The sequence below is a fragment of the Neltuma alba genome, unplaced genomic scaffold, assembly GCF_004799145.2.
Source record: "Neltuma alba isolate B1F8T4 unplaced genomic scaffold, ASM479914v2 tig00011997_pilon, whole genome shotgun sequence".
In the NCBI taxonomy this organism is placed as follows: Eukaryota; Viridiplantae; Streptophyta; class Magnoliopsida; order Fabales; family Fabaceae; genus Neltuma; species Neltuma alba.
Window position 1 is genome coordinate 154,279 of NW_021636570.1, and position 16,195 is coordinate 170,473.

The 16,195-nt window shown below is 34.7% G+C and overlaps 1 protein-coding gene and 1 pseudogene across 1 annotated transcript; one reads left to right on the plus strand and one right to left on the minus strand.

Moving 5' to 3' along the window:
* The first annotated feature begins 2,531 nt into the window (after positions 1-2,531).
* On the plus strand, positions 2,532-11,277 carry LOC114720767 (protease Do-like 2, chloroplastic). Its single transcript, XM_028906462.1, has 21 exons — positions 2,532-2,807; positions 3,083-3,259; positions 3,335-3,385; positions 3,817-3,890; positions 3,960-4,023; positions 4,464-4,508; positions 4,705-4,812; positions 5,690-5,767; positions 5,892-5,958; positions 6,070-6,128; positions 6,383-6,482; positions 7,051-7,130; positions 7,868-7,924; positions 8,270-8,373; positions 8,599-8,686; positions 8,775-8,860; positions 8,968-8,992; positions 9,079-9,150; positions 9,280-9,330; positions 10,426-10,486; positions 10,573-11,277. Exons 1-21 carry the CDS (start codon positions 2,619-2,621, stop codon positions 10,815-10,817), a joined length of 1,881 nt encoding a protein of 626 aa, XP_028762295.1. The 5' UTR covers positions 2,532-2,618; the 3' UTR covers positions 10,818-11,277.
* Positions 11,238-13,154, minus strand: LOC114720766 (probable indole-3-pyruvate monooxygenase YUCCA10; annotated as a pseudogene).
* Positions 13,155-16,195: the final 3,041 nt, after the last annotated feature.

Consider the following 16,195-nt stretch of genomic DNA (forward strand, 5'->3'; position numbering starts at 1 on the left):
AACAAGAGGGGGGGGGAGTGCAGGCATATTTAAGTCAATAAATTAGAGAGCTACACAAGGAATTTGATAACTTGCATGATCTGCTTGATCCTTCTACCTGAGGTATAGATGTTCCTTCTAAATCTCAAGATCCAACACATTTTTAAAATTCATGATATTCCTCCCACATCCTTTTTTTTGTTACTATTAGAGGTAATTTTATTCGAGATACTATTAGGTACTAAATGTGAACACCTATTCCAGCAATGATTCAAACATTAGTTCTTTAAATTGTAAGGGACTAGCCCCTTCCACTAAACTTAACTCCTGTTGATATTCCTCCCACATCCTGTCTCAATTGTAAATAATTTTTTTTTCAATTTAACTTTTTTTTTAATCCACACAAACTTAAATTTGCAGGCTTTTGTTTCTGTTGGGCGGGGTATACTGTAGATTTAGTCTGGATTTTACCGGATCACAAATTGCTTTAGCTTTCAGAGTAGAAGTCAAACAGATTAAGAATCTATTTAGAATAACTTATAAGTAGCTTTTTAATCGTGATTTACAGAATACGAGATAAATATGTGAGAAGAATTTTGTCTCGGTTTACATATAGTATGCTTATAAATGATTTCAATCCTGATAATATACAGGGCATAAAGATCTTTTGCCTTTTGTATCGAAAGTTCTTTTTCCCTTTTCTTTTGGGCCAGCATTAAATCTCTCTGTCCTACATACACAAAGTCGTAAGCAAAATATAGTTACGACTTTTATCCCAAAAAAAAAAAGTTATGCCTTTTAAATGGTATATTTTATTACAAGTTGAAAAACTTATTACTCATATTGATGACCCAGTGCTGTGCAAAATGAAAAGGGCTCGGAGCATGCAAATTCGTTAAGAGCCATGCGATGACTAAAAAAATATAATTATTAATATGCTGACTTTTTTTAATCTTTTTAACATGCCTTCATTTTATTATAAGTAAGTAATGTTCTCTTAAAATTTAAAAATGAAAGATAGATAAAAATAAGATTATTCCTTAGAAGCACTGTTAAAAAGTATGAAATTAGTAAATGTAAAGGATCATAAAGCATTGTATTACTATTTTTTTAATAAACATTGAAATTACATTAAAACCAAAATAAAGAAGTATTTTCTCTGATTTTTAATATAAAAACTAGTTTGACATCTAGTTTGATCCTAAATATAAGATTTTAACCCATTCTGTCTTTAAAATTTATCTATTTTTTCAAGTTAGTCCTCGTAGAAACCGTAGATATTAAATGTTTCATCACATGGTGGTTATAGCTAATATACATAATTAATAAAGATATTTGAGAGAAGACAGCACACATTTATTACAAATAATAAATTTAATTAAATTTTTTAATTTATTTAAATCATTTAACTAGCTCTTATATTAAATACATGAAGTAATACATTAAAAAAAAATTACACGCATAATGTGCAAAATTGGGCCGCTGGCACAAGAAAAGATGGATATGCAAGATTGGGTAGTTTTCTTCCCTGCTTATGAAAAAGGTCTGTACCCAAAAAAAAAAAAAGGTAATACTCCTCCAGTCCTTAATATAAGACCTAATTATTGAGTTGGTTTTGGTCCTAAATATAGGACCCACTTCTCATATTTATCAATTTTCTCTAAATTACCCCTATGGATACTCTCTTAACCATAATCAAGTAGAAGAGGGAGAGGAGGTATTAAGAAAGATAATTACGGTATTTTAGGAAAAACATGTTACATTTTTTATAATTAACTAACTTACCTAACTTCCTTAATCTAATCAAATTAGTTAAATGAGTTTTATATTAAAGACCGGAGGAGTACCATTGATGAGTTGCATTTAATTGTGGAAAATCTCTCCGGCGCTAAGTAATCGCACAAGCCGAAAAAAAAAGGGGTAAAATTTGAGTTTTTTTTTTGGCACCGAAAAATTGAGCATTCATCATCAGTTTTTTTTTTTTTTATAATAGTGACATGTCAAAAATGAATTATGTGATTAGTAATAAACATAAGGACAATACCTATATAAGTTTGTTATATTCATTATATCAAGTTCTCTAATTACATATGACCATATATTTTATTTAAAATATTAAAATTTAATGATAATTAATTATAAATTCATGTGAAAGGAAAAAAGATATATAATTATAAGTGACTGAAGAATTTAACATAATAAATACTCCTCTGGTCCTAAATATAAGACCTTTATACACACTTGTATAAGGGTCTTACATTTAGGATTGGAGGAGTATAAGAAAATTTACCTAATTTTTTTTTGGTACACATAATCATCCGATAAACTGCCTGAGTATACTTCGGTCAAAGGAAAAGCAGGCATGTATATGTGGATGTAGCATAGATTTTCTGAAAATATACGTATTTTTTTTCAATTAACGTTGTGCCTTTTTCTGTCTACTTTAACAGTGTGATTGGTCAAAAGAACAAGGAGGCGCCAAAATTGGAGGCCCAATCCAGTACAGCGATAAGCTGATAACCATGCTGGCAGGAAGCAGAGGATAAGGAAAAAGAAGAAAGCAAAGCATGCTTTGAAAATTCACTTCGACACCAACACTCTCAACTTGCTTCTTCTCCTTCTTCTCCGGCCCCCTTGAAATGGCCGTTGCTGTATCGAGCTTATTCTCCGTGCTATCCTCCACCGTTAAGTTCAGCTGCTCCATTTCCTCCCAGTCTTGCTTCCCCTCCTCTCACGCACCCGTCACTTCCCGCGCCTTTGTACTCGGTCACAAGCGCAGAGATTCAAATTCGGAAGGAGCCTCCTCCTCACCTAAATCCAACACTCAAGTAAACCCCAGTTTATTTATTACTGCATTGATTCCTTCAATTTTGTTTTTCATCATTCTTTATAGTAAATTCACGCTTTCACAGTACGATCTTTGTCCACAAATGTTGCACATTCTCATGCGGTTGCTTAAGTTGAGCTTAGATGAAGATAAAACGAAGTTGAGGATTATTGGAGACACAGCAATGAGTTCTAGCACTTGAATATATGTTTCCCTTATCTATAATGAAAACGCACGTGTTATTCCATCTCAACAATCTTAAGTTTGTCATTCCTGATAGAAGCTTTTGCGCAGAAGAAGCATCCAGGGCGATCAAAAGATGAAAGGCTTGCTCTATATGCTGATGGAGGCAGTGGTAGAAGGGATATGGTGGGACTCCAACCAATTGCTCATAAACCATTTGGCATGCCAAGGAAAGATAAGGAGTTTCTGATTGATTCAAAGGAGCAGCTGGTACTAATATCTGTGAGGAATCTTGAATAGATTTTCCCTCTTTGACGTTTTAAGACAATTTTATTTTAATTTCAGGTTGAACCAAGCAGTATACAAGATGGAGATTTCCTTAACGCCGTTGTGAAGGTAAAGATTTCACTCTTTTACTGTTTTTCACTTAATACTAACTCTTTTTAAGGAAATCAAATAATCAAATTTCAAAGTTCCAACTCAAATATGGTGTTTGCACTTTTTTTTTTTTTTTCCCCTCCTTTCCCCAACTTTGTCAATTTTCATGTTTGGGCTGTTTCAACTTGGGACTTTTCATGCAGTCATCAGTTCGTCAAGTGGATTTAAATTCAATTTTTTTACTTCCATTTATATAGATTGTCAATAATTTCATTAAATAAAATATAATTAATGTTGTTAGCAGTTTATGGTGCCTTAAATCACTTTTCCTGGAATTGTAATTCAGCGGTCATCATCTTGATTTGTTATGTTATGCAGTGTTATTATTCCAATTGCTTTTTGTATGTAACTTCTCAAAGATAAAATCTTTCTTTTCGTAACATTTTAAGGTTTACTGCACCCATACCGCGCCAGATTATTCACTTCCTTGGCAAAAACAGAGACAATACACAAGTACTGGAAGGTAAATATTTGTAATCAACATATATGAAGGATCTGTTTCTCTTAATCTTACGGGCTACATCTTGTGCAGTGCATTCATGATTGAGGGTAGGAAACTTCTGACCAATGCACACTGTGTGGAGCATGATACCCAGGTAAATTTCTTGAGTACTTAATCTTTATCAGATCTAGTGACAGAAGTTTCACCACTAAGCTTTGTGTTAACTTCTAGAAATTGGTAGCCAAATAAGCCATGTTCATGAGATAGTTCATCAAAAAGTGGAAATGTGAGAGAAATTTGCCCCTAGTACATACTGAATGAAAAGAGAAGTTATAGAAGGTTATTTCGTAGATCTTATGATTGTCTTAATAACTGGCTATGCGATCTAGGAATGTAAGCCTGGAACTGCCAACTTCGGCTTGTTTATGACTATTGCAAATTTGAAACTCTGCTATAAAGTCATCCAGTTACTAAAATTATATACTGCTCTTCTTTCACCATTTCTGTATTCTAACATTCCAATTATTCTTAGTATATGATGCATATAACAAACTATGATAATCATGTTGTCTTCAATTTTTGGGGTGATTGCAGGTAAAAGTTAAGAGAAGAGGCGATGATACAAAATATGTGGCTAAGGTATTGCTCCTATTAAACGGTTGTTCCTTGGTCCCCCCTCATATGATGCTCCTGTCAGTTTTTGAGTGTTAAGAACAGCTTGCTTTAACATGGCTTGCTGCAGTTTTACTATGTCGGAATTGCATTTTCTCTATTATCTAGGGACATGGATATTTGGCACATGTTCATGTAGTCATGTTCAATGCAATATGTGCAGGTTCTGGCGAGAGGTATTGACTGTGATATAGCACTGCTTACAGTAGAAAGTGAGGACTTTTGGAGAGAAGTAGAACCTCTCAGATTTGGACGTTTGCCACATCTTCAGGTTTGGAATATATCTTTTCATTTTTGGAGGCCTTCATTGATTGTCTTGTTGTGAATGCTTTTTATTTCCTTTCTTGTGTCCTTCTTCAATGTAATCTCTCCTGAAGAGATGAGTGACTAATTTACTAATGAAATTGAAGTCAATTGAGTTACTGGTATTTCAGCACTCTCGGAGAGTTTCAGGTGTCTTGTTGGACCTAGGTTGAAACTTAACTTTATTGTGAAGTTTTAGGTAAATGATGATAGTCCTAACTTTATCATTAGATATTTAATGCTTAAAATCTGTTAGAAGTACTTAGAAATTTGACAAATAACATCCAGTGTATGAATTTAGAAACTATACTGACGGTCTCCTACATAATGATCCATTTATATTAAGCAGATGCAGCATGAAAAGGGAAGTTGAACCATATTCCCATTTTCCACCCTCTCTACCACATCTGTTGACAAGATAACTATTTGATTTCTTCACTACCCATGCCAACTATGTCAAGGGAACACCTGGAAAAGAGTGGATAGATGCTTGTGCAATAAAATAATATTTTATGCTAACCTGAAAGATAATTCTTAATTAAATCATTTGATTTCAATGATAATGTGTTTGAAGAAGTAGTAGAGATTGAAAGAGATTAGGTGTTTCTGCTCCGATAAGGAATAAGGAATAAACAATTGAGGCAAAATTCTTTTTGCTCTTTATGGGACAATCTTCAGCAACAGGGACCTAATAAAGTTTTGGTTCGAGAGAAAGAGCTTCATTGCTATCTTCAAACCCACTAATTTTTTCGGCCCTTAGTTTCCATCAATGTTGAATTTGGATTTAGGGTTCTATAGTCGATGGTTGAAAGATTTTATTGATTACAAATTTTCCATTCTTGTAGGATGCTGTAACTGTTGTGGGATACCCCCTTGGAGGAGACACAATTTCAGTGACAAAGGGAGTTGTATCTCGTATAGAGGTTTGGTAACCTGAATGTGACCATTCAAACCTCTTAATTAGATCAGTTGCGATATCAGATCAGTCCTTGACGTACTAGGACCTTACTAAGTTCTTACTGCCAAGTTATTTGTAAAATTTAATAGGTCACATCATATGCTCATGGATCATCTGACTTATTGGGGATACAAATTGATGCAGCAATAAATCCTGGTCAGTAGAGCTTACACTTTAGTTTCACTCCACCCTCAGGGTTAATATTTCTCTGATGATTTCTTTCCTATCTAAATCATGATGCCCATTGATGATACTGATAAATTTTAGGTAATAGTGGTGGTCCGGCCTTCAATGACCAAGGGGAGTGCATTGGTGTTGCATTTCAGGTAGTTATATGGCCTACTTTCAGTTGATATGTCAGTGGTTACGTGGCTTGAAAATTTCTGTGAGAAGTAGCTTTCCTGGGCAAGTTATTAGAATTCCATTTTGGGAGAATAACAACCCTAGTTGTGTAATGGAAAACTAGATAATACTGCATAATTCTGATCCTACTTTTTTTTAGCTTTTGCTATTTAATTAGTAGCTCACATATGCTGCCTGCTCTTTCTTTTTTCATTTACTAATGGGATTCTGTCTCTAGGTCTACAGATCTGAAGAGGCCGAGAATATTGGATATGTGATACCAACCACTGTTGTTTCTCATTTTCTGGATGACTATGAGAGGAATGGGAAGTACACTGGTAAGAGGCCCTTATTAAATCTGCTAATATTTGGTAGCTTTAAAGTGTCCCAATGTTTCTGGAGTCACTGCGTCAAATTGCATGGTTAATTTATTGTTATATGAAACCAATTGTTATTTTGTATTACTCTAAGAACATTTTCCCCCTATTTCCGACACCAAGTGGCAGCTACTTAGCTTAAGACTTCTGCATTCACAATTGTACCATTCTTTGATATCAAGTTTGCAGGAGTTCTTGGCAATCCTCTTGACAGGCTCAAAATATTTCACGTATTTTCTTCTATTTTATGTCCATACATTAATCTCTTAGTATCTATGCACAAAACAGGAACTACAGTTATTCTTAATTGGGAGTCACAATCTGTTTCCTTGTTGTTTTATATTCGTGTCCTATGATGTCTATAGCATCGTTTAGCTTCAGGATTGCATGTTCAAAATTAGTTTACAATCACTCTTTTTCAGTAATTATTTTCATCTGTTACATCCATTGTGATTCTAACATATAAATCAAACATAACATGCATATGTGTTGTTGCTGTTCTTGTCTGGATTTGTGTTTTTACTGTCAGGTTTCCCTTGCCTTGGTGTACTTTTACAGAAGTTAGAGAATCCTGCTCTAAGAGCATGCCTGAAAGTACAATCTAATGAGGTTGGTCTATATACAATTTTAAGAGGGTCGAAAGCAGCTTGCATACTAGCATTATAGCCACATTCTTGACATCACATGATCACATCTGATATTTTTCTTAGATTAACTCATAAATACCATGTTCTTCTTAAATATCACCTAATCTTGGTTGGTTGTGCATAAATTTTATATTATGGGCCTTGTCATGAGAATAAAATGTTATCCACTTCCATAAGAATGTGAATATGGTGGCTTTGTGTGTTTGAAGAGCAGGAAATGGAAGGAATTGACCATGGAAGGAAAAGTATTGGAAAACTGCCAGGTGTATGGTGAAGATAGAGAGTAGAAAAATAGAGAGTTTTGAAGATGGGATGCTATAAGCTTTAAACAATTGGAATTGGGACACAAGGATATTAATTCCTATTATATGGCTCATTCATCTATGGTTTGGAAAATATTACTTATTGTCTAGATGGACATACCGGAAACATTATTGTCTTCACTATTAATGTTCAATGATTGATGATTGAATTCCACTGATTTAATGCAGTAGTTATTTGTATTCCCCTCCATATAAATTGCCCATAGTCGATAATGTAATATATCACGTGTTGACATTTTTGATCGCATGGCTGCATATGGTTGAAAAGCAAATGTTTGTGTCAATGGTATTTCTGATTTTGTAATATGATGGAATATAAAAGCATAATTATGTTGCCCTCGTAAAGAGCTAATTATATGTTGTTTATGTGATACAGGGTGTCTTGGTACGCAGAGTTGAACCAACTACTGATGCTAACAATGTGTTAAAGGAGGTATATTGGACAATTTTGGCTTCCAAAAATATGGTCTCTTGAATGGTAACTGAATTGAGAGTCAAACAAAAAGCTTTTAAGAAACGTGGGATTCTATAGGATTTGAACTGTTTGTCAGAAATTCTGTTCCATGAGGGATGTCAATTTTCAATAGCTGCTAGAGTGACCTCTGTACCATCCTTGCTGAATAGTCTGTCAACTTATTTATTTTGAGATCTTTTTCGGATTCTTTTTTTTTCAAAGGAAAAGGGCTGGAGGTATGGCATGCCTGTGGACCCAAACTTGTGGCTACTTCAAACCCTTTGAAATGTGCGTTAACATTTTAAATAAAATCTTCTGTTTCAGGGTGATGTCATTTTCAGCTTTGATGATGTTCATGTTGGTTGTGAAGGAACAATTCCATTCAGATCAAATGAACGAATTGCATTCAGATTCCTCATTAGTCAAAAGTATGGTCTTCCTTTTTTCTGAATTACTTGAGATCCAGTGTACAGTTTATCACTACTTTTCACTTACTATAAATATTGCAAAATATTTTTGTGAACTTTGACCTTTAATTACATGTTTACCTCACTTAAATTGCTGTAAGTTGGTAATTTATCTGCAAGATCATGTTTCTGTGGGGGTACAAGTGTTTTGTTTTGTGGCTTCTCAAATTTAATGTTGTTTTACAGATTTGCAGGGGACACTGCAGAGCTAGGCATCATTAGAGGGGGAAAACCAATGAAGGCCAAAGTAGTTTTAAACCCACGAGTTCATTTGGTATGTTGTAGTAATCCAGCATTAATCAATATCGCTATTCCATGATGTGGAGTTCTTTCTTTTCCTAATTCTTATTTCTCTTTTCAAGGTTCCCTATCACATTGATGGAGGTCAGCCTTCCTATCTAATAATTGCCGGTTTAGTGTTCACACCCCTCTCAGAGCCATTGATAGAGTATGTTGTCTGACTCGTTTCTGTTCTTCACATTGGGCAATTTTTCTTCACTTTTCCCTCCTGAGGGTGCACGTCTAATTGAACGTTAATTATTGATCTTTTGGCAGAGAGGAATGTGAAGACTCCATAGGGGTAAGTTCAGATTTATTAGCACCTGAAAGTTGTTAATGTGATGCAATTAGTCTGTTGAGTTTTATTTTCCTTTCCCCCCTGGCCAGCTGAAGCTATTGACGAAGGCACGCTATTCTCTAGCAAGGTTCAAAGGGGAACAGATAGTAATCCTTTCCCAGGTTGGTTGCTGGAATTCTTCCTTGACAATATTTTATATGATGTTTAGTTGTATTGCTAAAAGTGTAGCATAGCATGTGGCACTGAGTTGTACGGTATGATTTTGCTTCACTCCTCTTTTTGATTGACAGGTCTTGGCGAACGAAGTCAACATAGGTTACGAAGATATGAGCAATCAGCAGGCAAGTCATTTATATGCGTGAGAATAACTGCTGCTAGTTTAGATATGTGATTGCATTGCATAGATGTATGTTCTCTGAAAAAAAAAGTAGGAGGTTTTGAAATTCCATTGCCCGCTGGACTTGAATTAAAAATATCCCTCACCTAGCATACTTCAGTGATTGTATTGTACTACCTTCAGTTCTTACTATAAAACTAGTTTAACATTTAATTTGATTCTAAATATAAGACCCCAGTTCACTTTATCTTTCATATTTATTCATATTTTCGAAAGTAGTCTTTGTAGGAGTTGCACAAGTTAAATATTTCATAGTTCTAACTAATATACATGATTAGTAGGGGTATTTTATAGAAGATAATGCCTATTTATTACAAATATGAAGTTAATGAACTTTCTTAATCTACTCAAATTAATCAATCAGCTTTTATATTAAGTACCGGACGTAATATTGTTTTAGACATAGACATATTTTCTCACAAAGAAAAGTTGCAGGTCTTGAGATTCAACGGGACTCGAATAAGAAACATCCATCACCTTGCTCATCTTGTTGATTGACAGGTCTTGGCGAACGAAGTCAACATAGGTTACGAAGATATGAGCAATCAGCAGGCAAGTCATTTATATGCGTGAGAATAACTGCTGCTAGTTTAGATATGTGATTGCATTGCATAGATGTATGTTCTCTGAAAAAAAAAAGTAGGAGGTTTGAAATTCCATTGCCCGCTGGACTTGAATTAAAAATATCCCTCACCTAGCATACTTCAGTGATTGTATTGTACTACCTTCAGTTCTTACTATAAAAACTAGTTTAACATTTAATTTGATTCTAAATATAAGACCCCAGTTCACTTTATCTTTCATATTTATTCATATTTTCGAAAGTAGTCTTTGTAGGAGTTGCACAAGTTAAATATTTCATAGTTCTAACTAATATACATGATTAGTAGGGGTATTTTATAGAAGATAATGCCTATTTATTACAAATAATGAAGTTAATGAACTTTCTTAATCTACTCAAATTAATCAATCAGCTTTTATATTAAGTACCGGACGTAATATTGTTTTAGACATATTTTCTCACAAAGAAAAGTTGCAGGTCTTGAGATTCAACGGGACTCGAATAAGAAACATCCATCACCTTGCTCATCTTGTTGATTGTAAGTTGTAACATCCTCTATCTATCATCCTCTGTTGCTTATTTAAGAAGCATCGCGTTCAAATTGTTCTTTCTGCTTGTGATCAGCTTGCAAAAACAAATATCTATGTTTCGAGTTTGAAGATAACTATATTGCTGTTTTGGAGAGGGAAGAAGCTGCAGCTGCTTCATCCTGCATACTGAGAGATTATGGAATCCCATCTGAAAGATCTTCTGATCTTTTGAATCCATATGTGGATTCATTGGGAGATGATCAACCACTAGACTGGGACTTGGGTGATAGTCCAGTTTCAAACTTTGAAATTGACTTTGATGGACTGCTCTGGGCGTAAATTCTCACTTTTGTGGTTGGAATATGAAATTCCTCGCGCATTAGCAGCAGTGCTGGAAAACACATTTCGGGCCCCCATGATGCGCTGCAACAGTACCGGCGCAGCTAACCTTGGTGGCAACGGGTGGAAATTGATCAATCTAGATTCTTACTAGGGGGATGCTAGAGGGGATAATTTTTTTCCTCCTTTTCTGTTCTCGCTCCAAAGTCTAAATTACATGCTTTTCTTTTTTTATGAATGGGGTGAGAAATGGGTTTTTGTCGTCATGTTATTTATTATTTATTTTACATATTTTCCCTTCTTTCTTTTGCTCACTCCTGCAATTGATTACAATTTTGCATGTATACTCAGTATTGTTTTAGGGAAAAAGTTGTGTACGCAAGAGGGGTTCTTTGATAAGCCTGGAGGGCATTGATGTAATACATAATAATTTCATCCTTTGTAGTTCCTGTTTCTCAGACATTGAAGTTTTTGTCAAAAGTCCATGAATCTGCATATTTAGGGCCCATTCCAAGATTAAGGTATTCTAATATCATAATCTAACCTTTTGCTCTATGACACAACTGAGCTAATATGGTTAGCTATATTTTCAGCATCTGCGGAAGCTCCATAGAAGCCTCTTCTTGATAATCCAACGCAATACAAGCCATTCTTTCCCTTCCAATGGTTGGGGTAATCAAGCTTGGGAATCCCATCATCATTTAAGAGATAATCGGCCCCCTATCAAACAAGCCGCGTGATTATCGGGTTCTTTATGAGTATAATATTGTAACGCAAAGATTAACAAGTCGTAAAACGCAAAGGTGAATCAGTTGGGTTGAATTGAATCCCATACCTTTAACCACTTGTGCGTTGATCTTTTGAAGCCAGTGCAGAAAACGATGGAGTCAAATGGTTGCGACCTGCCATTCCTGAACACGACGTCGTTGCCCTCCACGCTTTCTATTTCTTCTTGAACCACCTGCGTTCTCTAGTCAAATTCACTTTACGTTTCGAGCATGGAAGCAAAAGTGCAGAATCATTCGAGAAAAAACCCTTAATAATACTAAAAAGAATATAAAATCTACAGGTTGAATTATATCTATATTTTTTTAAAAAAAAAAGGGGCACTGTTTATGTTCCCAAGTGTCTACGCGAGAGTTTCTAAATTGAAGAATTCTTCCGTAATATGAATTCATGTCTTTAAAATATCATTTTCTCTTGAAGAATATATATCAGCATGCTGCCTGCAAATGTAGGCGAGCTAACAGACTAGAGGACTGTTCCTAATTGAATAACAATTAAGAAGGTGAAATAGATGCAGGCCATGATTGGCTTGCCTGTATCTCCCCAGATTTGATCTTCTGGTAGGTTCCAACATCAAGGACTGGATACTTGCCATACTTGGTCTTCATGAAGAAAGAAAGACCTTCCTGAGGCCTCTCGATTCCACATTTGAAACATCGCCATAAACCATTTTGCTAAGAATCACCAAAAGTGAGTCCACTATGTTCAAAGGCAAATATTTCAGTAGCATCAATCCAAATTCGCCATCTTCCTTGACAGCAAATGTACCTGCATTAATTAATTCAACCCCTCTCAGTTAAGCACACTGATCACAAACAAACCATGTATAAATACACACATTTTCCAGCTGAGATATAAAGAAATGACTTATATTACCGGGCTTCGGATCAAGATGGAAGTTCTGGCTCGATGGTTGGCTAGGTCCAATGCAATTTCCATACCAGAATTGCCAGATCCAACCACCAGAACATGCTCATCTTTGAACTCCTTCCCTGACTTGAACCCAGTTGAATGAATCACTCTCCCTTTGAACCCAGCTAGCCCCTTCACCTCCGGCACAAAAGGCTCGCTGTTTTCTCCCGTGGCCACCACCAGAAACCGCCCGGAATATTCCTCCACCTCCCCGGAATCTCCATTCCTAGCTTTCACCCTCCATTCCCGGCCACCCTCATCGTACTCCGCCCTCTCCACGGCTCTGCGGTAGAGAGGACTGATTCTGAAGTGCGACACGTAGTCATGTAAATACTGTAAAAACTGCTTCTTTGGTACGTACTGAGGATAAGATTGTGGGAACGACATGTGAGGAAGCTCACAGAATTGCTTTCTGAGGTGAAGGTGAAGACGATCGTAGGAATATTTGTTCCACGAAGAAGCAAAACAGTCATCTCTTTCGAGGATTACGAAGGGAATAGATCGTTGAGTTAAGCATGCAGCCACAGAGAGGCCAGAAGGGCCTGCTCCGACAATGATCACACAGTGATGCTGCATTATATATGTCGTGGGTAATGTTCAATGTGTGTGGAAGCAGTGCGAGAGATCAAGCATATGGAAGAATATTTGTAGCTTGAGAGAATATATATATATATATATATATATATATATATATATAAAAGCTACTTAGTTTCTTGCTCGTTTCTGTTTAATGGCTTGAATGATGTCGTGGGATGTGAGAAAATTTCTAAAGTGAGCTTCAAGTGGCTGCTGATGATCTCACCATACAAGAAATTGAAGGCATTGTGTCGGCTCGAGAGACACAAATTGTCACGCGGTTTATCTTTTCTTGATTATTTTCATACGCTCGCAATTTACTTTAATATAATACAGTTTTACTTTCTTTATTATTTCGATAATCTCTAAATTTCTCTTGTCTGCGGTTAATTAAATTAGCAAGAGAAGCGCCGACTTTGAAGGTGCACGATGTTACGTGAGGATGAGGATAGGTTGCTTACTTGGGAGATAAGAAAACAATTTGGAGGCAACTGTATGTGCGGCATGATATTATTCACATCATATTCAGTCACTTTTATTTATTTTTTTGGGGGCTACTGAATATATATATATTGGCTTCATTGAAAAATACGACTAAGCAGTAGTTCAACGAACTCGTTAGATTTGAGATATTTCTGTTTTCTGCTCAACTTCCTTCTTTTGTTTTTTTTTTTTGGGGTCAAGATCAAGTGACCTTAATTACTTTATGTGCATGCCTTAATTAAATTAGCTTTTATATATGAGAGTCACAATTTTTATTTTTTTTGGGACCTGCACATATTTTATGACTTAAAAATGATAAGAGTTGTTATCAGTTTATTATAAATGAATTGCCATATTAGTATATTCTGTTATGTGTGTATATATAGTGGACGTGATATATATATATATGTGTGTGTGATTGCTTCATGTCTATTTCTCAAAATATAAATGGCGACATCCAATTTTCAGTACTATAGATAAATATTTTCATTTATTGTCTATTCCCATTGGGAAATAAATAGAATTGAATTAAGCCGCATTCAATATTGGTTTAGAACATGTAGCACTTTGCTACTTATTATTTGTCATTTGTAGGGAGGAATTTTGGTCATTTTTATTCGTCACTTCTTGTACCTGTTTTAATGCTTCATCTACAATTGTGCCCTTATTAATTATAGTAAAGATAAAGAGAAAGAAAATGAATGAAAAAAAAAACTAATATTCAATGTTTTTCTAGTAATACCTAATGTCTTAAAAATATTTTTTCACCTACCTTTTTGGTGGGAAAACTAATGCTATTTAAGTACGTCAGATAACTGTTATAAATTGCTGCCGAGTGATGTTACTGGGCATTTAAAAATGTTATTTTTAACTGTAAGACAAATTATTAATTAAACTCTGTAACATTCATTATTGAAATTTCATTGATTATTTATACAAAACTGATTAAATATGATAATTAAATAATAAAGTATTTATGAACTCACAACATGATACAGCTGGATTGTGACTGTGCAACTGTCTCCTGTTGGTGACTGCAAATTATGAGCAAGTGAAGGCTGCCTCTTCAACACTTTCTGAAACCAATTATTGTAACTTGCTAGGCACTTGTATTGATTTTCCTTTTTCTTTTTTGACCCACATAACCCAACAGAATTATATACTCCCTTCAGTCTTAAATATAAAATTTATTTTACAGTGTAAATTACACTACAAAATGAATTAAAAGTGAAGGAGTATTATATAATTATTACAAAAAGCGGTGTTTGCTTTATTTGGATGGATGAAATGCAGATAAGACGCAATCCACAATACTAGGGATAGCCCAAGTGAATTTGAATGCTTTCAATAAAATAAAGCCCAAACACTAAGAAGGATGTAAGGGCTTCGGGTTTTGGGTTGGGCTTGTCTTATTCTGTAGCCCAGCTACCTTTCAAAACTTTAACTCCTTTGTGATCGTTGCCATAGCCCACGCTTATCACTCGTGCACGAAGACACATGTTATGTGAATGAGTGCCTTTTTTTTTTTTTTTAATGAGAACCTAAATTTTGTATTATTTTTTAAATTTTCCTTTTGAGTCAAAAATTTATTTTTCATAAAATTAACACCAGAACATTGTTTTCCTTTGTTTTTGGCTACCGAGAACTGTTTTCATTTTACATTCTATGCCTATTTTTTGGGTAAAAAGAAGTCAGTTTTATTAATCACAAATTCAGATTACAAACACTGATAGCAAAAGAAGGCCGAAGAGAGCAAACACTCAAAAAAAAAAAAAACACTATCAATACAACCTAACAAACTACTCAAATCAGAAAAGAAAACAATTTGCAAAATAGCGACTCATTACAATATTAGTATTGGTTTTGATAACAATTAATAAGTAAATGACCGACAATTTTTGTGAATGGATTCCTGTATGTAATTTTTTAATTTTTAACATTTTTTTTTATGATTTTCGTTAATGATTATGCTTATTGATTTCAAATACTTTCCATTTTTAAAAGCAAGGAGTATTTACAGACTCGTGAAAAAAAAATGCCGGAAGGGAAATGCTTTTTGCATAATGCTCTAAATCAAATTCTTGCTTCATATGCGCATTCCGTGATGATTGAAACCGATGCGGGAGATCCTTTTTTTTTCCCCTTTTTATTTAATATTTTATAAGTTATTTCTTTGAAAATTCCTCTAATTTCAACGCTACAAAGTTTACCAAACTACATGATTTTCTTTTAACATCAAGGAATTTTCTGGGGCTAGCTTTAACATCAAGAAATTGGGAAATTTTTCCCATGGAAGTAAAGTTATGTTAGTAGGAAGTATTAAAAATGAAAGATTGGAATTAGAATTGCATTGAGAAATTTATTAAAGAATGTTTAGTATAAGAGATGTTTGTATTAGATAGATGCTTGGTATATAGGATTAGCGAAACCTATGTATGTGGGATTGGCGAATACTATGGAGAGAAGTGGTATTTCCCAATCTCGCCTCTATGGGTTTGCCCAATCCCATATAACAAATAATTACTTATGTTAAGTATTTTTAATGATTTTTTTCAATTGTAATCTCAATTCCAATCCCAATATCTCATTTTTAATATTCTGTACCAAACGGGACTAAGAGA

Bases quoted from the DNA above. Each gene is read 5' to 3' on its own strand.
- LOC114720767 (XM_028906462.1), top strand. From the start codon at position 2,619: ATGGCCGTTGCTGTATCGAGCTTATTCTCCGTGCTATCCTCCACCGTT. The intron at 2,808-3,082 runs GTAAACCCCAGT...TTGTCATTCCTG, and splicing joins CACCTAAATCCAACACTCAA to ATAGAAGCTTTTGCGCAGAA. The intron at 4,024-4,463 runs GTAAATTTCTTG...GGGTGATTGCAG, and splicing joins GTGTGGAGCATGATACCCAG to GTAAAAGTTAAGAGAAGAGG.